The 27,611-nt window shown below is 36.6% G+C and overlaps 1 protein-coding gene across 1 annotated transcript; it reads right to left on the bottom strand.

The window, feature by feature from the left end:
- Nucleotides 1–22,962: 22,962 nt before the first annotated feature.
- Nucleotides 22,963–27,611, bottom strand: LOC108484293 (cytokinin dehydrogenase 7-like). The gene is made up of 4 exons (XM_017788027.2): nt 26,667–27,611; nt 25,978–26,253; nt 24,884–25,146; nt 22,963–23,475 (listed from the first exon to the last, which is right to left on the bottom strand). Exons 1-4 carry the CDS (start codon nt 27,360–27,362, stop codon nt 23,172–23,174), a joined length of 1,539 nt encoding a protein of 512 aa, XP_017643516.1. The 5' UTR covers nt 27,363–27,611; the 3' UTR covers nt 22,963–23,171.

The following is a 27,611-nucleotide window of genomic DNA, read 5'->3' as shown; positions in this document are numbered from 1 at the left end:
AGAAAGGGTGAGTTTTCGCAAACTCAATGTGTAATCCCCACGGAAATCAAACGTACAGAATACACACTAGGTGTCATAAATAAATAGTCTGGGGTCGGTGCCCTTTACATAATCAGTTAGGGCCTTATCCCATTAGATATTGAATCAGATACAACTTAGGGCCTTAGCCCATATTAGATACAGTATGCAGACAGAATATCAGAATCCTACCCACTAGCCTCTACACACCATCTCTGTCCAACCCTACACACCATGTAAGGATATAATCGACCCACCCATCCCTACACACCATGCTGTGCCGACATACGACACATAACAGATAATTGCAACTGAGCTGCCAGATAACAGGCTTAAAAGCCTTTAGAATACTTCCTCCATATAAAATCATCCCAACCCCGATGCAATGCAAGATACCAAAATGACATGCTAATATACAATTTATCAGATTATACATTCAGTTCAGATATCGCAGTTTATGCTCGATACAGAAACCAGACAGTCAGAATACTCAATGAGGGGTCTAAGTAGCGCTTACCAACCCTACGGTAGGTCCACAGTCGACTTGGGTGACCCGTGCAACCTTACAGATCATTTCAAAAAAATGGGCTCACACACCCATGTGGCCTGCCCGTGTAGATCACACAGCCTGGCCCAGAATCCCACACACCCGTGTGGGCCCACACGCTCGTGTAGCCCACACAGCCCAAAAGGTCGAGCCTATGTGTCACACACGGCCTCACCGGCTATTATACGACCGTGTCAAATGCCCGTGTCTTGCGCGCATGGCCTGGCTCCTCGATCACACGTTGGTGTACTGCCACACAGCCTACCACATGGGCGACCACTCACCCGTGTGGCATTGACAGATTCATTTTTCGGCTTTCCTCGTTTCTCGTTTTCTATGTCTTCGAGTACACACCTGGTATTGATTTGAAACTAAAATGACCACGAGCACTCCAGAACATTCAGTCGCACAATCGGGGTTTCACCCACTTTGCACGTCAATTAGAGATTTCCAGCCCTTTGATTATCTCCAAACGCAAAGAGAAAACAGAGGTAATGGATTGTGAAACCTTAGCAGTAAGAAGGGGACGATTTCATGTAGGAAAAAGAAGAACAAAATCGGCAGCAAGGGGGATTTGGAGAGAGCAAAAACAGCAACAAAGCTTGAGAAAGAAATTAGTTTTGGCAAAAATTCTGATCACTTCCCCTAAACTCACCTCAAAACTCTCACCACTAACCTACTACTCAGATTTTCAGTAAAACTCAAACTCTAGCCGAAATTTGTAGCAAACACAAGAGCTCCAACTTCAATTCACTCTACCTAACCACCAGACCAGTAGGCCCATTCTGCCAGAATTTTACGCACAATCAAATATAAGCCTATTAAACAAGAGTGAGGCTTTATTCATAAAAATACCAAAAATTTACCCAAGTTGTGGGGTGAACTTGGTTCCTCTCACACATACCCAAAACACTTAGCCACTGAAGCAGATACATACTTGTCTGAATTATTTACAAAAAAAATTTATCAAACTTTGAGGCGTTACAACTCTACCCCCTACCAAAAAATTTTGGCTTCAAAATTTTATCTGATCAGAAAAAGTGAGGAGCTGCTGATGCATCGAGTCCTTCGGCTCCCAAGTGGCCTCCTCAGTGCTATGATTCCACCATAGCACCTTCACAAAGGGGATGGACTTTCTTCGCAGAATCCTAACGTCATTATCTAGAACCTGGACTGGCTCCTCCTCAAACGTTAGATCTGGCCTAACCTCAATCTCCTCCACAGGAACAATGTGCGATGGATCAGAGCGGTAGAGTCTCAACATCGAGACACCAAAAACATCATGAATGCAATCTAACTTTGGAGGTAGCTCCAACTGATATGCGACTGGTCCCACTTGTCTCAAAATTTAATATGGCCCAATAAACTAAGGGCTCAGCTTGCCCTTGCGACCGAACCTCAGAATCCTCTTCCATGGTGAGACCTTAAAGAAAATGAAGTCTCCCACAAAAAACTCTATCTCTCAATGCTTCAGATATACATAGGACTTCTACCTGCCAGAAGCAGCTTCTAGTTGATCTCGAATAAAATGGACCTTGTCCTCAATTTCGGAAACCAATTTCGGACCCAGAATACATCGTTCACCTAACTTAGTCCAGTATAAGGGAGTGCGACACTTCCATACAGTACCTCGTAAGGTGCCATCTGTTTACTATACTGGTAGCTGTTATTGTAAGCGAACTTTGCTAATGGCAAGTACTCCTCCCAACTGCCTCGAAAATCGATAACACAGTTCCTTAACATGTCCTTCAGTATTTGAATCACCCTTTCCGACTGACCATCTATTTGAGGATGAAAAGCAGTACTGAAGTCTAACCTTGAACCCAGAGCCTCATGACGCTTCTTCTAGAATTGAGACGTGAAGTGAGGATTCATATCAGAGACGATCAAGATAGGAACCCGATGTAGCCTCACTATTTCAGAGACATAGAGTTTAGCCAATTTTTATAGAGAGAAGTCTGTCCTAACCGGGATGAAGTGAGCAGACTTGGCCAATTGATCCACGATGACCCAGACAAAATCCTTCTTAGTGGGTGTTAGAGGCAACCCACTAACGAAGTCCATCATTACTCGCTCCAATTTCCATAACGATATCTTTACCAGCTGCATCAAACCCAAAGGTAATTGATGCTCAGCCTTAACCTGCTGACAAGTCAAACAGCGAGCAACGAAGTCAGTAACTTCTTGCTTCAACCCTGGCCACCAGTACAAATCTCGTAGATCTCAGTACATTTTATTCCCGCCGGGATGCATAACATAAGGGCTACTATACGCCTCACTCAGAATCAACAATCTCAAATCCTCATTATTCGGTATACAAATCTGACAGCAGAAACAAAATACCCCATTCTTATTAATCCCAAAATCTATAGTAACACCACTTTCATCCTGACGGAAACGCAATTCAAGAGACTTGTCCCCAAACTATTTATCTGATTTGATCAATCCATGTTGGTTTCACTTAAAGTTCTGCCAATAGACTCCCATCGTCGAAAAGGCTAAGTCGAGCGAACATCGCCCTCAGATCAGTCATAACCCTACGGCTTAACCCATCGGCCACAACATTGGCCTTCTCAAGATGATACTAGATGGTGCAGTCATAATCCTTAAGCAATTCAACCCATCTACGCTACCTAGGGTTTAACTCCTTTTGAGTGAGGAGATATTTGAGGCTTTTGTGATCAGTGTAGATAGTACACTTTTCAACGTATAGATAGTGCCTCCAGATTTTCAGAGCGAAGACTACTGCCGCCAACTCCAAATTGTACGTCGAATAATTAGCCTAATGAGCCTTGAGCTGATGAGACACATAAGCAACCACCTTTCCGTCTTGCATCAGTACGCAACCCAAACCCACATGTGATGCATCACTGTATACCATGAAGTCTTTACCGAGCTCAAGCTGTATCAAAATAGGAGCCTGAGTTAAAACGGTCTTAAGCTTTTCAAAGCTCTCTTGCTGTGCATCAGTCCAAGCGAAAGTAATTCCTTACGCAGAAGCTTAGTCAACAGAATTGTGATCAAGGAAAACCCTTTGACGAAACATTGATAGTATCCTGCCAGCCTCAGAAAGTTACGAATCTCAGACACATTCTTCGACTGTTTCCAATCCAACACCGCCTCAATCTTACGAGGATCGACTCGTATCCCCTCAGCAGAAACTACATGTCCCAGAAATGTCACTTCTCGAAGCTAGAATTCACACTTGCTGAACTTTGCATACAACTATTTCTCACGAAGAATATGTAGAACCACTCTGAGATGCTCATCGTGATCATCCTCTATCTTAGAATATACCAAGATGTCGATGAACACCACTACGAACTGATCCAGGTAAGGCTAAAATACTCGCTTCATCAAATCCATAAATTTCGTTGGTGCATTAGTCAGACCAAAGGGCATAACTAGGAACTCATAATGTCCATATCGAGTCCTAAATGTCGTCTTATGCACGTCAGCCTCCTTTACTCTCAACTGATGATATCTCGATCATAGATCGATCTTAGAAAACATAGAAGCTCCTCTGAACTTGTAACACCCCCTTACCCGAGACTGTAGCCAGATTCGAGCACGAGGTGTTAACAGACTTAAATTATCACTTAAACAATTTCAAACAATTTATTTCACCTTTCGTAATAAACTGCCCATCTGCGTCACAATCGCTAAAAAAGTCATATCTCAAGTTAAAAAACTCGAAATTAAAATTCGTAAATTTTACCTAAAACTAGACTCATATATCTATTTAATAATTTTTTTCCATAATTTTTGGTTGAGCCAATAAGTACAGTTTATTAGTTAAAGTTTCCCCTATTTCAGTGTTCGACTGCTCTAACCTCTGCTCACTACGAATCACTTTTCTCTCTGTACAGAATTTAGATGACTATGTTGTTTGTTTCTCTTAAAATTAGACTCAATAAGGAATCTATACATATAAAATATGACTCCTAATTATTTTTTTAAAATTTTTAGTGAATATCTAAAGTCAGAATAGGGGATTTAGAAATTGCTCTGACTCTGTTCCACTAAAACTCAAATTTCTCATAAAATACAACTCATTTACCTATTTTTTTTCTTCCATAAGAAAATAGACTCAATAATTTTCAATTTCATATTTTATTCTTCATCTAATTCTATCTCAACTATTTTTAGTAATTTTTCAAACTCACATTATTGCTGTTGTATGATACTATTTTATAGCAAATTTCACCTTTTTATGAATTTCCATGGATTAGATAGCACATTAAGTATACATAACACCAAATATGATCTTGATTAGCCATTCCAATGGCTAATCATTACCAAAAATTTCCTTACCACCCAATAGCCATATCATAAGATCATATACCCAAAATGATTATAATGCTATACATGTCATACTTAAAATATACAAGCCACTATACCAAAATGGTCTACAGATAGTGTAAGCGAGTCTCCAACCGTTCCCAATTTCCGAACTGGCTTGTCAAAACTACAAAGAATGGAAATGAGGGAGTAAGCATAAATGCTTAGTAAGTTCACATGTAAATAGCAAGTAACATAATCATGCAATCCAACATAAAACATCATTTGTATAAATATCACCCAAGACATTCATGTTACATTTGCATTTACTATCTTACCACGATTTCATCATACCAAGTTCTCAACCGAGGGTTTAAGCGCATACCTGTCCAAATTTTCTCATTCACCATACTTACCAATATGTTACCTTCGTCTTAAGTATTCTCCTTATTCACTTAAGATTCATCCGTTGAACACATCAGAATATAATTTGGATACACGGATTGCATACACATAAGTGCCATACCCGCAACTAGACAAACTTAATTGCCTGTGGAAATTATGTAGCCAAGCTACCATGTAACCCGCCCATAAGTGAAATTGGACTCAAATCAACGAGCTCGGGCGTTCGCATCCATAAGTGAACTTGGACTCAACTCAACGAGTTCGAATTCCTAGTTACATCTCACGAACTCGGACTCAACTCAACGAGCTCGGAACTCAAATATCCTAGTGACATGTCACTTGTATCCTAATCTATTCCTAAGGTTCAAACGGGATTTTCCTCGATCACACATCTTTGTCGTCTTCCACGGAATGTCGGAATCGATACTTGATAGCATTTCATATTTATCAAGTAATTCACATAATTTTGCATATTACTCAACAATAACCACAAAGCATAATATTTCATAATAATAATCATCATATCATATAAATAACATTAAATTACTTAAAATGACAATTATGTTACCAACATTTACACCTGAACTTACCTCGGTACAAAATGTTAGAAATCGAACCTATTCCTTGTAAACTTTATTTTTCCCTCGATCACGACTCGAATCTTGTTTCTCTTGATCTAAAATAACAAATTTAGATTATTTAATACTCACATGTATTAAAACAGTCCTTGACTCAAACTCTGACAAAATTACATTTTTGCCCCTAAACTTTTCCATATTTACACTTTTGTCCCAAGGCTCATAAATTAAATTTCATAATATTTTCTTATGTTTTATGACATGCTAATCATTTTTCCCTTCTATGGTAACATCAAATTCTCACTCTAACATGTACTTATGAACATTAGGTATTTTTACCGATTATGTCGTTTTACTCGTTTTCACGTAAAATCGCTTAGCAAAGGTTGTTTAACATAATTTCAAGCTTCACATTCTACCATAAAACATCAAAATAAACACTTTCACCTATGGGTATTTTTCCAAATATAAACCCTAGGTTAAATTATTGCTAGAATAAGCTTAATCAAGTTACTGGGACTCCAAAAACATAAAGAACATTAAAAACGGGGCTAAAATAGACTTACAATCGAGCTTGGAAGCTTGAAAAACCCTAGCTATGTCTTTCTCATGAGAAATTCAGGCAAGGGGTTCAAGATGGATAAAAATTGGCTTTTAATTTTGTTTTTAATTCATTTTAATAACTAAATGACCAAAATACCCTTAATTAAAAACTATGGTGTTTTATCTTCCTTTAGGTATTTTTGTCCAAACTAGTATAATGGTATAATTACTGTCCAAGGACCTCCACTTTAAAAACCCATTACTCACAAGTTCTTAGTACCTTTGTGAACTAGAACACACATTTTACAACTTTTGTAATTTAGTCTTAAATATCAAATTGGACCCTCTATCGCTAAAATTTTTAAACAAAATTTTTACACAATCATGAAATCATGCCATAGAACTTAAAATGATAATAAAATAATTATTTCTATCTCGAATTTGTGGTCCCAAAACTACTATTCCGATTAGACCCTAATTCGGGATATTACAGAACTGGTCAAATAAATCATCTATTCTCAGAAGTGGGTACTTATTCTTGATTGTTAACTTGTTCAACTGAAGGTAGTCGATACACATCCTCATTGTCCCATCTTTCTTTTTCACGAATAGAACCGGTGCTCCCTATAAAGACACACTGGGCGAATGAACCCGCGATCTAACAGCTCTTGAATCTGAGCCTTAAGTTCCGTCAGCTCTTTCAGTGCCATTCGGTAGGGTGCGATAGACACCGGAGCTGTACCAGGGATCAACTCAATCCCCAACTCCACCTCTCGGCTCGGAGGCAAACTCGGTAGTTCATCAGGAAACAATCTGGAAAGTCTCTCACGTTTCTAATGTCATTAACCGAAAAGTCCCCAGAATCAGAAATACTAATGTAGGCCAAGAATGCCTCACATCCTTTTCTCACTAACTTTTTCGCCACCAGCACAGAAATCACATTGGTTAAATAGTCTCGTCGCTCCCCAATCACAACTACCTCATATCCTCCTTAGTCCTCAAGACAACCCTTTTTATCACACAATCCAGGCTCACCCGGTGTTTAACCAGCCAGTCCATCCCCAGAATTAGATTAAACTCTCCAAATGGAAGCTCCATTAGATCAGCCAGAAATACTGTCCCTTAGACCTCTAGCGAAACATCTCTATACAATCTACTAACTCGTATGGATTGCCTCAAATGACTTAACACCGTTACCTTACTATCAGTACTCTCGACTGGAATCCCCAAAGTTTCAGACACAGTACTAACTACATATGAATGGGTAGATCCTATGTCTATCAATACAAGAAAAGGTACATCAAATATTAAAAACATACTTATAATGATGTCTGGAGCATCTCTATCCTCATGACGACAAATAGCATAGACCAAAGCAGCCTGCCTCGCTTCAGTCGGTCCCGCACATCTGCCCGGTACCCTCTGTCCTCGGCCCATAACGTTATCACCCCTGACCTGACCCCGGCACCTAAGTAGCTGCTGAATTACCCTCGATGGCTGTGCAGTCCTAGTAACCGGAGCTTGCATCTGATTAGTTCTTAATGGACAATCTCTAACACGATGCCCGGTGGACCCACATCTCAGACATGCCCTAGTAGTCCTCCAACACTCACTCGGATGGCGTCTACCACAATGTCCACAAAGTACCACCCCAGTACGTGCTGCAGGAGGCACAACTCTTACTGGCCCATCAGATTTGGCCTTTTTTTTAGGCCTCATTCAAGCACTCGATGGTTCCAAATTCCTCATACTTTTCCCCTGTCTTGATTTTGGCACTCAATGCGCTTTACCTCTATGGTGATCTTCGCCTTCTCCACTAGAGCAGAAAAATCACGCTCCTTCTGTAGAGCTATCAGAACTCGCAAACTGTCCCTGAGACCATCCTCAAACCAGATACAGCGCTCATACTCGGTTGCCATCATGTCTCACGCATAACGATTTAACCTCAGGAACTCGGCCTTATACTCGGCTACTGATCGATCTCCCTGAGTGAGATTAAGAAACTCACGTATCCTAGCATTAATGTAGCTACCTTCCACATACTTACTCTAGAACGCAGTCTTAAAATAGTGTCAAGTCAATCAGTCGGGCTGAGTGCCTTCCTTAACTATCAGCCACCACTGATATACTTCGTTGCGAAGCAGATAAACAGTCTCCTTAAGCTTTTGCTCAGCAGTACAATCCAAGTCATCCATAATTCTTTCCGTGGCCTCCATCCAATACTCAGCCACGTTCGGGGCGACTCCAGCGACACCTCTGAATAACTCAGCCCCGTTGGACTAGAGTCGTTCCGTAACTGACCCTCGGCCTCCAGATCCATTGTTGGGCCCAGCGACCCTCTCTAAAATTTGTAGCATGGCTTAAGACAGTACGTTGTCCCCAACCGCACGATCTCGTGACCCAATCTCTGTCACAAGTGATACCGGTGTCTTACTAGTATCTAAGTTAGGCAAATTCCCAGATGATGAGGATCCCACTTGAGCCCCTCTATGGCCTCTACCACGGCCTATAGTACCTCGTTCATGAGTACCACGTACGCTCATCGTCTAATCGAATTTATCTGTATTACAAATTTTATGGATCAGTTACAGTTTCAGTATTTATTAACAGATGTTTTATGTAAAACAGTATCAGAAGTTCAGAGTTTGTTTTCGTAAGTCGCAGTCTCACTACAGGTTTCAATATACACTAGCTAAAGTTCAGTATGGTTTACTACCTATAGTAGTTTCAGATTATACTATCTACAGTATTGTGAAATAAACAATACAAATTTCAGAAAACTTACAGGATCGGCGCCGAGACTCACTCGATGTACCACATTCTCAATCAAAAATATTTCAACCCGTTGAAAATCATTTCTTTAAAACCAAGTTTAAAACCCAATCCACAGTCGAGTTTTACAACCTAACTCTGATACCACTAAATGTAACACTCTAAACCCGACCTAGATGTTATGGCTGAATCTAGTGGAATCACATGAAAGTGTTTTTAAAAACGTATTGATCTTAAAACCATTCCAATTATTATCTTTTACTTAGTTCAGGAAAACATGAACTAATTGATTTGCTTTAAATTTTTTTTACGCGGAAGCTTTTGATAAAGTTCGTCTTTGAAAAACCGTTCGTATTTAAGACTACCATCATTTTGATTAAAACCAGGTTTAGACTAAAATCTTATAAATAGTTTTAAAAAAATCCAAAAAAAGTCCAACAGTCTATAAAGTCCCTATATTGTATAAAAACAAACTAAAAAAATAATTAAGAAATAAATACCGAAACTGAGTTTAAAATAGTCTATGTATGTGTGGCCACTGTCGAGTCCTCTGCTACACCAAACTATCAAGTCTGGGGATTACCTGTATAAATTAAATAGAAATGGTGAGTTTTCGCAAACTCAGTGTGTAATCCCCACAGAAATCACACGTACAGAATACACACCAGGTGTCATAAATAAACAGTCTGGGGCCGAAGCCCTTTACAGAATCAGTTAGGGCCTTAGCTTATTAGATATAGAATCAGATACAACTTAGGGCCTTAGCCCATGTTAGATACAGTATGCAGACAGAATATCAGAATTCTACACACCAGCCTTTACACACTATTTCCGTCTCACCTTACACACCATGTGAGGATATAATCGACCCACCTATCCTTACACACCATGTTGTACTGACATGCGGCACATAATCAGATAATTACAGCTGAGCTGCTAGATAACAGGCTTAAAAGCCTTTCAGAATACTTCCTCCATATAACATTATCCCAACCCCGCAACATACAAAAATGATATGCTAATATGCAATTTGTCAAATCATACATTCAGTTCAAGATATCGCAGTTCATGCTTGATATAGAAATCAGACAGTCAGAATACTCAATGAGGGATCTAAGTAGTGCTTATTAACCCTACGATAGGTCCACAGTCGACTTGGGCGACCCATGCAAACTTACAGATCATTTCAAAAAAATAGGCTCACACGCCCATGTAGCCTGCCTGTTTGGGTCCACATGGCCTAAATTAGCCTTGGACGTGTGGATCACATGGCTTAGCCCAGAATTCTGTGTGGGCCCACACGGCCCAAAAGGTTCAGTCATGTGTCGCACACAGCCTCATTGACCATTACACGGCCATGTCAAACTCCAGTGTCTTGCGCGCACGGCCTAGCTCATCTATCACATGCCTGTGTACTGCCATACGGCCTACCATACGGGGGACCACACGCCCATATGGCGTCGACAGATTCATTTTTTGGCTTTCGCTATTTCTCGTTTTCTGTGTTTTCGGGTACACACATGGTATTGATTTGAAACTAAAACGACCACGAGTACTCCAAAACATTCAGTCGTACAATCGGGGTTTCACCCACTTCGCAAGTCAATCAGAGATCTTCAGCCCTTTGATTATCTCTTAACGCAAAGAGAAAATAGATGTAATAGATTGCAAAACCTTAGCAGTAAGAAGGGGACGATTTCATATAGGAAAAAGAAAAACAAAATCGGCAGTAAGGGGGATTTTAGGAGAGTAAAAACGGTAGCAAAGCTTGAGAAAGAAATCAGTTTTGGCAAAAATTCTGATCACTTCCCCTAAACTCTTCTCAAAACTCTCACCACTAGCCCACTACTCAGATTTTCAGTAAAACTTAAACTCTAGCTGAAATTTGTAGTAAAGAAATAAAACCTTTGCTTACACCTTGATTCAAGCACAGGACCTCCAACTTAAAGTCACTCCACCTAACCACCAGACCAGCAGGCCCATTCTACCAGAATTTCACGCACAATCAAATATAAAACTATTAAACAAGAGTGAGGCTTTATTAATAAAAATACCAAAAAATTACCCAAGTTGTGGGTTGAACTTGAGACCTCACACATACCCAAACACTTAACCACTGAAGCAGATACACACTTGTGTAAATTATTTACAGAAACAATTTATCAAATTTTGGGGCATTACAATGTGGCTACTTTTGAAGCACAATGTGCAAGTATTCCATGTATCCAATTGTATTCCAAGTGTTCAATGGGTAAACCTATGAGTTATTCGATAAATAAGTCAACGATGAGGGAATATGACAATGTGTTACGAGTTGGTACAAGTATGTACGAAAAACTCATATAAATGACCTCTATATGTGATGAACTTTTGGGAAGATTGAAAATGTATAAGTTATGTCTAGAAATTTAAGTTATGCCTATGAATCTATGATGATACATATGTAAATTATGTTATGTCAATGGTATTTATATATACATATATATGATTGTGTTGCTATTTATTTACAGGTGAACTTACTAAGCTTTATGTTTACTCTCCTCTCTTTTCCATTTTCTTATAGTATCACCAAGCTAACTCGGGGATCGAAGGACGTCAGAGACTCAATCACACTATCAACTAGACATTCGAGTATAGTTAGTCTCAACATTTTGAGTATGGCATGTATAGAGACTTGGTCTTTTTGTTGTATGTTGTATTGGTCTAGCCAAATGTGTTGGTTTATGGTAATATTTAATTTATTTTGTATATGGTCATGTTATATGGTTCATATTGATTATTTGGGTTGTAACCCTAATTAATTGTGCATTCATGCAATGTGTTATGCTTGATGTGGTTGCTTGTGGATGAAATGTGTGATGAATGGCATATATGCTAAATGAATGAATCGTGGCTAACAAGTATGACCAAAAATATGGTATAATTGAGTAAATTGGAAGTAGGTTTACCATGATGAATAAATATGAAATTGGTATGGAATGCTATATGAAAGCATGATGGTTTGAATAGGTGATATGTTGACATTACAAAGTCATGAATTAATCAAGTTTATGAGTATTTGAGTGACTAAATATACTATGTTGCATGCCATCAAAAATGTATGAGTGAATAAGCATTTAAGAGTGACAAATGGCTTGGAAAATAGCCTCAAAGTTGTCCACATAGGTAGACACACGAGCGTATGTCTAGGCTGTGCGTGACGCACAGTCTACCCCATGGGCGTGTGATTCGACCGTGTGTCCCCTGCACCCTAATTAATGCAAAACAAAATGCCCAATAGTAAACACACAGGAAGAGACACGGATGTGTCTCTGCTGTGTGAAAGGCACAACCTTAGTACATGGGCGTGTGCCCAGGCCTTGTGAAGTCTGCACCTAATTTTGGAATTTAATTCACCACATGGTCTGAGCACACGGGTGTGTGACTTGGTCGTGTGACCCTATTTGTGTTGATGACGTCATGAACAGAGAGTTACACGGGCTAAGGACACGAGTGTGTCTTAAGTTACACGGGCGTGTGTGACCACGCGATCTACCCACACGAGCGTGTGACCCTGTTTCATGAAAATTTTTTTAAGTTTTTCTAAAGTTCTCGGATTAGTCCTGAACTACTCCCAATGTATGTTTTGGCTCCCGTAGACCCATATAAGAGACAATTTGCATGTGTATGAATGGTTTTAAATTAAACGAATTTTTATGGTTGGTTGTGTATGTTTGCTTGTATTTAAGTCTGGTAATGCCTCGTATCCTGTCCCAATGTCAGACATGGGTAAGGGGTGTTACATATGGCATGTGATGAGGGAGAGCTTGGTCATACAATACCTCATAAGAGGTGACTCAGATAGCTGAGTGGAAAGTGGAGTTGTACTACCACTTAGCCAATAGAAGCTAACTTTTCCAGTCTTGTGGCCTTTCCCTAGACATACATCTCAAATATCCTTCAACGCATTTATTGAAGACTTTAGTTTGTCCATTTGTCTCTAAATGATAGGTAGTGGGCAAGTAAAGCATGATAAATTTTCTTATTATACAATTTTGTGTGAGTACTTAAATTATTATACATATTGATTAGTAGGAGGAGTATAGTACCAAACCTTCTAAAAAGATCCTATCAGAAAATGCTAATAAAAACCTTATCCCTATCTAATATGATTGAATCTGGAACATCACGTCATTTATAGACATTATCCATGAATTTCTGAGCTACAGCAACAGCAATAAAAAGGTGTCCTAAAAATAACCATACTTAGTAAGGCGATCAACCACCATAAAAAAAACACTCTTACCTTTTGAACAAAGGAGTCCTTCTATGAAGTCCATAGAAATGGATGACCAAGCCCTCTCTAGTATGGGTAGAGGCTGTAACAGTCTTGGGGAAACAACATTTTCTGATTTGCATCTTTGATATGTGATACATTCTCTCACCCATCTCTAAACATCATTGGTTAAAGCTTTCCAATATAAAAGACTAGTCAACCTACTTTTCGTTGCATGTGCCCCTAGATGACCACCCATAGCACTAGCATGAAAATGTTGAAACAATTCTTGCTTGAGGCTAGCCATATTTCCCACCACAATCTTCCCTTTTCTTCCAAGAAACCTACCATCCTAAAAATATTTTGGATGCTTGGTGCCTTGTTGCTAGAGTTTTGAACACAACTTCTAAACTTTAGTGTCGAATAGGTAAGATGCTTGCAAGAAGACTAGAGCTGGTAGTGCTTTCAGTAATCTACAAGCATTTCCCTTCTTTTAAAGACTGCTTCATTAACAAGACATTTGTTGCCACATTGCTTGACCCCTTTCTGTAAATCACCTCATAGTCATACCTCGAGCATTTTACTGAAAATGAGTGACAGCCATCTGATCAACTAGAAACCTCAAACTTTAGTGACTAGCTCTGATTTTAAAATGCCTTCCCATTAGGTACGAGTGTCATTTTCTCACAGCTAATATCACAACCATCATTTCCTTCTCGTATATGGATAAGGCTTGGTGCTTTATCCCTAACCCTTTGCTAAAATAAGCCACAGGTTTTCCTTGTAGCTGAAACACTACACCTACCCCATAATCCAAGGCATCAGTATCCACACAGAATTCTAGTTTAAAATTAGGAAGAACCAAGGCTAGTGTTAAACATAGAGCTTTTTTCAGCTACTCAAAACCAATAGTGGCTTGATCACACCATCTTCAAGCATCCTTCTTAAGTAAACTAGTTAAGGCTCTAGCAATTATACCATAGTGTTTAATGAACCTCTTATAGTATCCCAAGAGTCCTTAAATCCCCTCAAATCCTTGATGGAAGTAGGAAGGGGCCAGTTTGCTATACAATCCACCTTGGTTTTATCCATTAAAATAGTTCCCTTGGAGATGACATGCCCCAAGTACTCCACTTGATCAATACCAAATGAGCATTTACTCTTCATGACAAAGAGTTGATGTTGTCTCAACAGCCTGAAAACCTCTCTGAAATAGGTCAAATATTCCAACCAAATGGTGGAATAAACCAATATGTCATAAAAAAAAAACTAAAATTTTATTCATCAATAATGGTTTGAAAATAGTGTTCATCAACCATTAAAAGGTAGAAGTGGTATTGGTGAGCCAAAGGGCATTACCAAAAACTCATAATGGCCCTCATGAATTTTGAAAGTTATCTTTGGAATGTTAGCTTCATGCATTCTAACCTAGTGATAACCAAATCTCAAATCTAATTTAGAAAACACCTTGGCCTATCCCAACTCATCTAGCAGCTTTTCAATAATGGGAATTGGGAATCGATCATTGATTGTCAATTGATTAAGGTGTCTATAGTCTACACAAAGTCTCCAGGTGCTATCTTTTTTCTTCACCATGACCACAGGAGAAGCAAAGGGATTAGGATTATCTCTGATTATTCTAGCTTGAAGCATTTCTTTATCAAGTCTTTCTAACTCAGACTTCTAGATCATAGGGTACCTGTAAGGTTTGACTTTAACAACTGCTCCTTCATCCTTAAGAGGTATCCTGTAATCTTGGGGCCTTGGAGGAGGCAAACTCGAGATAACTTGAAGGATATCCTGAAATTCCTTAAGGAGCAATTGTAGTTCTTCAGGCAAGGTCTGAGCAAAGACTGTTGATAAGGTCACTTATTCAATACTAGTCATAAATAATACACAATGGTCTAATTCTCAACCAACCATTGAAAAATTTTTGCTTACTACATTTGTCTTAGCACTTCAATACTGCTTGGTAGATGCCCTTAATAGTACAAATGACCTATTTAGAAGAAAACTATATGGTCATGGAATTAAAATTCCAGTTTATAGACCCTAGGAAAAGTAGTCATTCTATTCCTAGAACCAAATCACACCCTTTCATGGGTAAAATCATAAAATTAACAATAAAACTGGCTCTTTGGACCTCCCATTCTACTCTTTTACAAGTGCCACTAGTAAACAGTTGTCTTCCATCAGCTATAGTAACTCTCATTTGTTGTTGGTGCCAAACAGGTAAGGCCAACCTAGATACCAACCTAAAGTCTAGGAAGCTATGTGTACTTCTTGACTCTACCAAGAAAAAAACCTTGGCTGACCCTATTTTTGCCTCAATCCTCATGGTATAGGGACCCTAAGACCCTTTGATTACATGCAAGGACAGTACAGGTCTCTGTGTTTGATCTCCTTATCTAGGAAGATCTTCCAACTGCTCTGAGCATTCTTGAAAATCCTCTATATCCTCCTCACAATGTGACTCTAGCAACATTTGATATAATTGGATTGTAACACATTTGTGGCTAATATGGTACTTGGCTCTACACCATATGCAAAGGTCTTTTTACTTCCTTTTAGCCATGAATGTAGGACTTACTCCTTTTGTGGACCCTTTAGATGACACAGAGCTCCTTGATGATGGATGAGTTGAGGAACCAGATTAAGCAAAGACATATGGTCGAGTAGAAATAGAAAAAGCCAAGGGTAAGTTGAACCTAGGCAAGGAATTAGCTTCAGTTAAAAATCCATTCCTAGGAGATACTCCTAAAATACTCTCCACTTGTTGAGCAATGTGGAACCCTTTCACTAATGTTTAAGGTCTAAAGAGTTGTAAGTACTAAATTATTTCTATTTTCATATTACTAACAAATATTCTAAGGGTATATGATTTAGGTAATTGTAACTGGTTCAAAAGGCTTACAAATTGGTTGTGATATTACTCCACTGAACCTTATTGTTTCAAGGTCACCAATTCAGTTATCAACTCCTTGAAGATGCTTAATCCAAAACACTCTCTCAAACTATGAGCATAATAAGTCCAATCCAACAAGTTAAAACCTCTATGTTTTTAGGTAAGAAGGAATGCCAATCTAAGGCTCAACTTTCTAGGTGAAGTACCACTGTACATACCTTGTCATACTCAAGCACTCCTTCAATTGCAAAGTACTGCTCCAACTTTAACAACCAGCCCCTAAAGTTAGCTGCATCAAAACGAAGGTATCTAACATGTAGGAACACTCTTAGAGGAACCCCAAACTAGGTAGGTTCAAAATTATAGGTCTCAAAGGAGGTTGAGGGACTTATAGAGTATTCTTGGATAGAAATCCTAGAAGTGGCACTCCCAAAACCCCTTTCCCCTTGGCTTGAGCAGTTGCTATTGTATTCAAAGCAGTGGAATTGCCCAAATGCTTCTCAAACAAAGAGTGCATCTCCATAAGAAATTCCTCCTTAAAACCTTGCAATCAAGCCTCTAGCTTAGTATCCAACTTGGAACCCAACTGGGAGAGTTCAACCCAGACTTTCACCATTTATTGTTGAAGAACGCCCACATCCTTCTGTAGTCTCGTGGTCACACTGGCCATAGCAAATCGTTGAGCTTCGATACCTTGATACAGTTGAAAATAGAAAAGAAAAGAAAAGAAGAACAATCGCAGAAACGGTAGGAGAAACTAGGGAAGAGAATAGAGAAAGATAAATTTGTGCAACAACTAATTCCTTTTTCATATCTGACTCAACTCCCTTACACCCCAATATATAGGAAGGAAAATGAAAATGAATTTACTGCTTAAAAGTTAGTTAAAATGAATGGTAAAACTAATAGTACGTAATTTTTTAAAACACTCCGTTTAACTAAACCCATGCTGTGCATTGTTTCCCCTTGTTCCATTTTGACCCATAACATAAAACAAATAATAATAATAATAATAACTAATGAATAAAAATTATTTTTAATATATTTTTAAAATTTTCTATATTATTAGTTGATGGAAATTAACAATATGTGTAAAATGTCGCTTTTATAATATTTTTATCATTTGTTCAAAATTTTTCTTTAAACCATAACAAATAATATGTTTTAGTAAGAATTTTTTTTCTTCTTCTTTCTTTTTCCTATCACTTTAATCAAAAGAGAAACCCCAAATATTTATTGTTTCTCTCCAATTTTAAATTTAAAAATGTGATATGAAATTAATTTACAAGGGCAATGCATTCATTTATTAGTATGGTAAAAACACTATGTTAGAAATTGTAGGTTGCAAATTTAATTTTTTGATGAGCACTTATTCAATTTTGGAAAGTGATAATTATAATTTAATAAATACATTTAGAAAGTGATAAATTATCATTCAATGGATACATTTTTATGGGACATATTTTTTCTAAGAAGTATGTTCAATACAAAGGGTTGTGATTCTTCAAAATAGTATCTTTTGAGTGCATATAAATAGATGGTCTATGGTGCTCACTAATCACAATTACAATCAATCCTATTTTCAGAAACTAGAGTAAGAGTAAGGGAATTCCTCAATTTTGCTAATAAAAGGAAATTCAAAACTTCGTTGTATCCCGGGGGTACCTTTGTCTTAACCCTCTAGCAACTTTATGTGGGGATAGTTCTCTTTGGAAAGCATCATCCGCGCTTCAAAGTATACTGTTTATTTCCATATAAGTCACCGGTTCTATCATCTCCACTCAAGTTATCCAACATACTATAAGCTTTAATTTTTGTGCAGTTAATAATAAATTTTTTTTAGTGATAATTAAATAAAATGTGGTTTTAAATAATTTTAATACTATTAATTAAATAATAAAATTTTACATTGCAACCAAATAAATTAAACAAAATAATTTTTCATTCTAATAATCCTATTATTAGATATAATTTTACATTACATCCTCCAAAACTGAACACTTAGCATAAAAGTGAAGTGAAAAAGAGCATCTAGGAGTCAAAAAATGGATGAAAACAGGTAAGACTATCTTTTATGACTTATTCTTAATTAAATTCCTTTTGTCGCTTATTGATTATGAATGCATAGCTTTCTGTAAGCTGGATCGCCTAATTCCTGTCATCTTCTTAGCCCACGCCGAGGACGACATCCATAAGTCATTACTTTTCTTCTAACACACCCTTTTCCTTTTTTGGCTCAATTACTCTAAATTCAATAAAATTTGGCATCATCCTCACTCAACACAGTTGTAGAGAACGAAGTGGATCATGCTCTACCATCATTTTTTTATTTATTAATATAATGACATGGAGTTTTTTCTTCTAAGGATATAGCAGGGTAAGCACTAAGTGGGGCCCGGCCTCTTTGATTAAATGAAATAATACTAATTTTAGTCCTTTTAATTATAAAATATTCAGTTCATACCCTTTTAAAACAAAATTTTATCTGGATCAATTCATAGGCACTTACCCTTGTACATATGTATATAAAAGAATCAAATTCACGGCTACAACTGTAAAGTTCACTAAGTAAAACCCTTTTGTAGATATGCAGAAAGGCAGGCCATACTCCTCCAACTTTTGACTTGTCTTGGCTTTTCATACCACAATAATAATATATGTTGAAAATCGATTATCCATACCCTAATTTTGGGTTTAGATTCAACTCATAAAAAGAAGAATCTATAATCAATCCAAGGGGAATACTACAAAATCCGAAAGACCTTTTAGCCAAAATCTTAATTTCCTTTTTGAAAGAGTTCCATTGTTTTATGATTTTAAGTGTAAGGGAAGCATCTTTGATTAATGTGTCAAATGGTAAATTTATAATTTTATAAAATAAATCAAATTACAAATCCTTGAGATATGCTCTATTTAGATTTAATTGGTGGGTTTAAACTTTTTTAAATAATATTTAAATATTTATTTGAGTTTATTTCATGTTTAGACTTCGTAAGTAAAATGGATTTGGGTTTAAGTATTTTAAATATAATCATTCCATTGAAATTGTAATCTCGAATATAAGAATAAAAAGATAATTTATTTTTGTCATCCTGGAGAAATCTAGCGTGAGGATATTATTCTTTTCTTCATAAAGTAAACCAATTTACATGTCAAAAACCATCCCATGCACGTGTCCATAGAGAATCAACATTGATGCTACATATTCCAAAAAAAATCATCTCGAAAACTATTTTGACAAGACACAATATTGTCAGGGTTTCGAATATGTTTTTTTACCCCCACAAAAATCAAGATTAGCTTTTTCTACAACTACTTGATTTGTTTAATTAAAATATAGTATAAAATCCTTCAAACCCTACTTGATTGTTATTATTTTTCTTCACTTTGATTAACCACATTTAAATTGCTTTACAGCATTGAAGGACAACCCTAAAACACTAAATGGGTGAATGTGCCTTTTATGCACCATTCCCCTAAATCCTTTCATCATATAATCTTATAATGGTTAAATTCAAGATAATTATAAAGTCATTTTTTTAATTATATAGTTATTAAGTGAGTGTTTTTTTTATTTAAAAAATGTTATAGCAATAAATTTAACAACACAATTTAACAATGTTAACAATTGAATCTGAATTTTAAAATTTGAAAAATAGAGAGACCAAATTCATGAAATAGAAGTACATGGGCTGAATTCCTAATTTTTTATAAGTATAGGGACTTAAAAACATATTTTAACCTATTAAAAAATAAGAGTTAATTGCACCTTATTTATATCTCTAAATTCTAGTCAAAATTCTTGACTCAATTCTTCAAAGTATCAATTCCATCAACCTAAAGTCAGCTACAATTTTAGATGCCAACTCGAATCTAATCTATAACATATTTAAAGCACATGTATAGCTAATATATGAACAATTTGGATCTAACGTATTAAAAAAAAAGGCAATATCAATAAAATTTAGGAGGCATATTTTTTTAAACACGTTAAATCCAAGGAGTCCATGCGATAAGTACAATATTGTGTTTAAAATTTGATCTTAAATATGTTTCAAGTTAAATCTAAGCTAACATTTAACATCTAAGGTTAGATTAAACTAATGAAAGGATTTGATCAATATGATATTAAATGCTTTGGGGACTCAATTAAAATGTTTTAAATATATTTCGAGTCAAATCTGAGCTAACATTCAATGCCCAAAGTTACAAATAGGTTGATGAAAGGGCCAAGCTGATATGAAAGTAAATACTTTGAGGACTCAATTAAAATATTTGAAATTTGGGGACTAATTTAAAATCAAGACCATAATTTAAGAGTGTCTAATGCAATTGTCCCTAAAAATAAATTGCCGAAATTAATCTCTTTGTGTTTTTTTTATATATTTCCTAAACCACTTATTAACCCTCCCAATCTTTAACAAAATTAAACTGGAAAAACATTACACGAAGCAAATCTTCAACCTTCAGGAAGCTATGATGACAACTAAAGCTAATGTGGAGCTAATCTCTTCGGTCTTTTGTAATACTATGACTATTAACTTTTTTCACCTATGAATTTAATTGTTTTTTTAATACATTCATAATTGAACAAACCACTATCACCTTACACTGATTGCTACCCATGACATGAGTTTTTGAAATCAACACTAGTGTGCTAAGTTAAGAGCCGGGTCATATGAACTTAATTGTTAAGTAGTAGGTGTAGGCTGTAAGTAGAGGGTAAAAATGAGCATGTATTAAAGAGTTGTAAAATCCGCAGGAAAAAGGAAGGTAGAATCCGTCCATGCATGACACGATTCCCAAAGAACGTATAGGATGCTCTGCATGGGATTTAAACGAGGAAAACCTTCACCCATTGGTTGCTCCATCTTACAAGAAATCATCATCTTATAATTGAACTCTAAAGCTGCTCTGGGTCCCCTCCCATTTTAGCTTTTTAATTTCTCTGCTTTTCATAAAAAAAAAAGTAAAAGGGAAAGGGAAGAAAGAAAACAAAGTAGTTTTGAATTGCATCCACTTTCAAACAATCCCCCACAGGTAAGGTTAAACTCAAACAACAAGAAAACCTAATGGTTAAGAAAACCTATGTCTTTTATTAAGGGTTTGGTTTTCTAACAGTTTATAGTTAACTAAATGGTAATATTTTTATTTTTATTTTCGACTTCAATATAATTTTTTTAGCTTTAAGTAAGGATTTGAGCTTGAACCTTTTAAATGAAAAATATAAAGAACTGAGATTTCTATTTAGGAGTCCAGTCTGAGTTTACTCTAAATTTAGTCAAAGTCTAAAATAAATATCCGAAATCAAAAGAGGGCAAAAAGAAAAGGTATAGTAATATTGATATTGAGTCTTGTTTCAAAAAGAGAATCAGATACCTAACTAATTCCCAAGTTTATCATTTGTTTTTTCACATCTTATGCTTTGATTTGCTTGTGTTCTTGAAAAGGATTTGACCCCTTTATTTTTTGGGTGCAAGTTGAAGTCAAATTATCTGGAACTGAAACATCAATCCCACTTGAGTTTGTTTATTTTTCTTTGGATATGACATGAAATTGAACGGTCTATATTGGTTGGCTAAAAGGCACGTTGACAATGACATGGACCAAAATTTGGTCTAGAAGCAAATAATGGGCTTAGTTTTCTACACTAATTTATTGCCATACTCTTTAAAAAAAAATTAAGGTATTTTTCATAATTATTCCTTCCATTTTCACTATTCCTACTTAAGTTTGATCATGTCCATGCTTTCAATTTTAGGAGCCTGCTACTCAAATCAATTTTCAACTTCATCGCCTTTATCTTTCTTTCCAGGAATAATGACAATGATCAAAACTTTTTTTCAATTTAGAATTTCTTTCTTTTATTTTAGGAAAACTAAAAATTAATCCCTTTAATTTATTTTCTCACAATCCCATCATTTTATTTTACAAAAATGCATTCTAAGCTTCTTTATTTAAAAAAAAATTATTTTAGCTCTCTATTTATTTTTTGTTTTTCTTAGCCCTTAAAATAGTATTCTTTTTATTAAATTACCTCAAAATGAATGAAAAACCTAATTTTTTTTAACTTTGTTAACGTTGCATGCAAGCGGATGGCACGCCGAGTTTAATTACTTCTTTAAAATTTAAAAATAAAAAATAAAACTAATTTTTAAAAATCGTTAAAGTTTATTAAAACTTATAAATATATATTTTTAAATTTTTAAATTTTAATTAAATGCTAACGTGTTATCTATGTGGAATCCACGTGTATGCTTTGTCAGCAAAGTTAATAAATGTTAAATTTTCTATCTATTTTTGGGCAATTTAACAAAAATGCAAGTTAAAAGACTAAAAGAAACAAAAATTAAATGAAAGACTAAAATAACTTTTTATAAAGTTAGAGGAAAAAATCTTTATACCTTACAAAAATTGACAATATAGTCTAGTTGTTGGTAACTATATTAACTTAAACCACTTTTTAATAATTTGTTGCAGATAAATTGGTAGAGTGCCATTTTGTGCTCATTTCATATATATGAATGGTTCAACTATCAAATTCCAAATCAACAATTTAACTTTAAAATTTCAGTGTTATCCACTTAAACTAAATTTTAAAATTTGTATTTATAAAATATAAAGATTAAATTTTAATAAATTAAAATATAGAGATTAATTTTTAAATTTTGTAAAATAAAAGGATAAAATTTATAATTAGAAATTTTTTCCTTTACATTGATAATCCAACATTGATTGTCAAGCAAATACAAATGGAGATGACTCAACAATTAATAGATGATATATTTGATATATATATATATATATATATATATATATATATATGAAATTAACAACAAATTACAATTGCCTACTAAATTACTATTATTATTGATTAGTCCTTTTAAAAATTCTTTGTCCAGGTGCAAGGATAGCCATAGGATCAAAATTGGCCTTCCTCTTCTCAAATCTCGTCCATTGATTCCCAAAATGTCGTTTCCAATCCTCTTTGGCACGGTAGTGAGGGAGGTATAGCTTGAAATCCAATCCCTCTTTGATGCACCATTTCACTATCTCACGGTTCTCCGCTACCTTCTTCTCCACCGACGGTCCCTTCGGAACAAACCGGAGCAACGCCACGATGTAAAAGATCTCCCCTTCTGGCAACGCCACCGATGTCCGACTATCCCATCTGAAAAAAAAAAAAAAAAAGAGAAAACCAAACCCATTCATGCATTAGAAAACAAAGATATAAAAAGAACCAATGAATGACTCTCCATATATGCTCATTTTTTATGTCCATTTTAAAACATAGATTTTAGCTAAAACAAAAAAAGACATGGGTGCCTTTCTTAGGTCACAATCTTATCCTATATATAAATTTGAGGAAAAACAAAATAATTCCCATTCCCCCCACCCCCCCATCATTTAAAGAAAAATTTCCTTTTTTTGGGAAAGTTTTGAGAGGCCATAACGAAATTTAGTTAGGCAAAATGCAAGGCCAAGGTCACGGAAGGGGTAATTTCGTCGGAGAAAAAAAGAAAATGGTGGAACACAGACAAATAATGGGTGTCATTGTAAAGCTTGGTTGGGCGAATAAATTTTTGTTTGTCTGTTTCTGAAATGGCGAAGACTGATGGGCCGGAATCGAAAGTTACCTCACTTGGAAAATCTCACTTTCCATAAAAAGAGTTACGCTTAATGACCGATATGTCCTCCCCAACATTATTATTAATAGTAGTCTGAATTTTAGCACACAATTTTCAGACGTGAAAAAGAAAATAAGTTTTTCGTATTCAAAATTCTTTTAATCCTATGTGAGTGGGACCCACCACAAATCTTTGTCTTTTATACTTTACTTGTATATATACGTTTAACCAAAACACCCAACATGACGTACACTGTAATCACAAATCCTCATCGACTACGGTTATGATCCACTACGGTTGAGCTCACAGTACGAACCCACTCGTGGGCCCCGTGTTGTTGACTAAAAAAAAAAACAAATCCCAGCCGCCTGATTCAGTTTGTTTAAGCAAAAGAATCCTCCGAGCAGATGGAAAAACCCTGCCAGGTGATCTTAGGTTTGATTCATTGTTGTTGATAAAAAAAGTTAATTGTTTCAGTCCTGCACAATTTAAGAATTTAATCCTTATATTTTAATATAATATAATTTTATCATTAATTAATTTAAATAATTAATATCATTATTATTTTAGTTAAAATATTAACTTGAATTTTCCTTCTCGACTCATCATGTTGATATAATTTCCTTTTTGGTATTCGAAGGATTTTTTTTTAAATGTCAATAATTTTAATCAAATAATTATTAGGACTAAAATCATGTTATGTAGAATTAAAATATAAGGACTAAAATTTAAATTTAAGCATAGTAGAAAGACAAAACTATAATTAAACCTAAAAAAACAAAAGTGAAATTTGGTCCTCACGGTCCCACCTTATGACACATTTCGAGATTCCAAGTTTTGTGATGAAACCTCGTCATCTCTCACGTGACAGACATGCAGGTTTTTTGACATATAATGAAAGGTGGGCTCCACAATAATAAATAATTGGGAAAGGGGGAGGGCAATACTCACTTGCTTCGCAAAAGAGGGTAGATTAACATGGGCCCACCGATTCCATTTTTCACCATCTTTTTAAACACTGTCTGATCGAAATCAACGATGTCTGATTTGGACACGAAGAGGTTGAGCCAAGGGTGAGGATTGTCCCAAACGCCGTTGGCTTTCGCGTCTTGCTCCGCTCGTTTCACACGCAATAAGAATCCCATGTAGCTGACGTCCACCTGGGATATCAACCCATCCACGAATCCTAGCCCTCCAACAAGTCTGCTTACAGCCTGCAAAGTGGCAGTCAAGGACAATCACGTCATTTTGCAGAATGAAAAATTATTGCCATTCGTGAATTGCAGATTCCAGAAGATGATGGGGTTATTTTTGTCCCTTTGTGGAACTGTGTGGGTGAGGAGGAGGGGGACCAAAAACGTCAGCCAAAATCTCAAAAATCAGCCAGCTAGCCGTAACGTTACTAATTTAGCCCTGACAAATTCCTGATTTCACGAAAGTGACCCGAACCAGGAAAATCCGAGAGAAGGAACACCAGAGTGCCATTCTCGTAATTAAACACCAACAGAATGGGTACTTTCAAAAAATTAATCTTCTTGTCAGAAAATCCAATGAAAGATACATTAAACTGTATGGTCAGTTTCATCTACACAACTACATACAATAATTCTCACATTATTTAGTACCCTCACTTAATTTTAAAAATTTGTGAAAAACTACAATTATAAATATTTTTTAATTCCTTTTTTCTAAATGATGGAGGAGGAGAATAAGCCCCGTCCTCCGTCGCTGAAGGTTGTACACGTGGAAGACACCTCTGAGTTTTCTTTGACTTTATTTTTTCACTGTCCGGCGGGGACACGATTGATGATAGGACCTCACTTAATTTTTGTTTGTGGTCAACAGATTTATTAGGCCCCACCAAGCTATAGCGCAGGTCAACACTCAGTCATTAAAAACACAACATTATGCTTATTTTGACTTATTATCATTCACTCATCCACGGTTACCAATCAAGGTTCTATGTTATTATCTTAATATGCGGCGCAGGTGATTATTGACTGTTAAGTCAAAAGTTAAAAAAAAAAAAGAAAAAGAAAAGTTACCATATCCACAGTTGAAGGCTGGTCACTGTTGCGGTAATGAAAAGCCAGTTCAAGGCAGTAGAGGACTGGGCCGGCGGTTTGAGGGAGGTGAGCCGGGTTGAACTCTTGGTCCGGGTTCAACTGTACGGAGGGCCAGCCATTGACTGGATCGTCGTTGTTGCAGAATACGAACCCTTCCACGTAATCGAACGACTCGTCTTCTTTCTGACTCACCAGAAACTCAGCATCCCGAGTGAATTCCTCAAACTCGGCGTACACCACCCTTATCCATCTTACCTAATCACACAAATAACAATAATAATAATAAAACCTCCTTAAAAAGACCGAAATTACGTGACGTTAACGTGCCAATCATGCACTATTACATTTGTTTTTGGTAAAACATGGTTAAATAAATGTTTTCATCCCTTTACTATACTTAAATTAGGGTTTTACTCCTTGTGCTTTACCTTAACATTATTAGATCCTCTACTTTCATAATGTAATTACTTAACAGTAATGGTGACCTCGAAAAATCAGGTTTAGCATTTTAATCAAAGTAGTTAATGGTGTTAACATGTCAAACTAAACAATAATATTATAAAAAAAATTAGATGACCAAATTATAAAAATTGCAAGTATAGGATTAAATTTCAATTTAAACATATTAAAGGGATCAAAACCGAAAGTTGACCTAAAACTATACTCACCATGTCCGGAGCTAGCTGAAGCTTAACCCTTGCTCGGGTAATAATACCGAACTGACCGAGTCCACCGAGGGCTCCGAAAAAGAGTTCCGGGTTTTGGGTTTCGGAGCAAACCGTTATATCTCCTTTTCCCGTTACGACTTCCAGTTCCGTTACGTTCGACGTTTGGGGACCATAACGGAAGGCTTGTCCACTAACGCCAGCGTTAGACAAGGTTCCACCAACGGTCAAGCTCAAGTAATCGGTCCACGACCTGGGAGCCAACCCGAATCTCGAAACGCACCGTCTCAAGACGTCTTCCCATAATGCCCCGCCGGAGACGTCGATGCAAGGGGAGCCATTGACGGTCAAGAGCTTGAAATGGTTTTCCCCAGTGGAACGCATGTCTATCACGTAACCACCGTCGGCCATCGCCTGACCGTTGATTGAGTGGCCGTTACCCCTAGCCGCAACCGTCAGGTGGGGAGTCCCGGCGGCGGCCTTAACGACCCGAGATATATCCTCGGCTCCCGATGGTCTAATTAGATACAAGGGCTTAACCGAATAAAGCCCGCCGAAATCTTTACTGGCTATGCCGGAAACGTCGCCGTTTTCGATGCTGCCTTGTAAGTTGAGAGAGTTGAATATGGTGGAAACGTCGTCGTCCAGCTTCGACTCGGCGTCGCTGTCGTGTACTATTCGACCCAAGCAAGCTATCATCTTTGTTGCAAATAGGAATTTCGCCAAAAGAAGAAATAAATAAATAATAATAAATTTACAAGTGCTATGAAACTAAGATGTTTCTGGGCATAGTTTGGGGACGAGGAGAGGGGGAAAGAGGGGTTTAAATAAGGCTCGAAATTGGGGGTCTAAAAAAAATGGGTTAGTATTTAATTCAATTTAATTAATTGAAGAGGAAAATTTTGTGATGTCAAGTTTGAATAATAAGTTTGGAGTTTGGAGCAAGTG

This window comes from Gossypium arboreum, chromosome 6, assembly GCF_025698485.1.
Source record: "Gossypium arboreum isolate Shixiya-1 chromosome 6, ASM2569848v2, whole genome shotgun sequence".
Taxonomy (NCBI): Eukaryota; Viridiplantae; Streptophyta; class Magnoliopsida; order Malvales; family Malvaceae; genus Gossypium; species Gossypium arboreum.
The sequence above is the reverse complement of the archived record's forward strand: the minus strand, read 5'-3'. Positions and strand labels throughout refer to the sequence as shown.

Bases quoted from the DNA above. Each gene is read 5' to 3' on its own strand.
- LOC108484293 (XM_017788027.2), bottom strand. From the start codon at position 27,362: ATGATAGCTTGCTTGGGTCGAATAGTACACGACAGCGACGCCGAGTCG. The intron at 26,254-26,666 runs GTGAGTATAGTT...TTGTGTGATTAG, and splicing joins TTCAGCTAGCTCCGGACATG to GTAAGATGGATAAGGGTGGT. The intron at 25,147-25,977 runs GTAACTTTTCTT...GCCACTTTGCAG, and splicing joins AGCCTTCAACTGTGGATATG to GCTGTAAGCAGACTTGTTGG.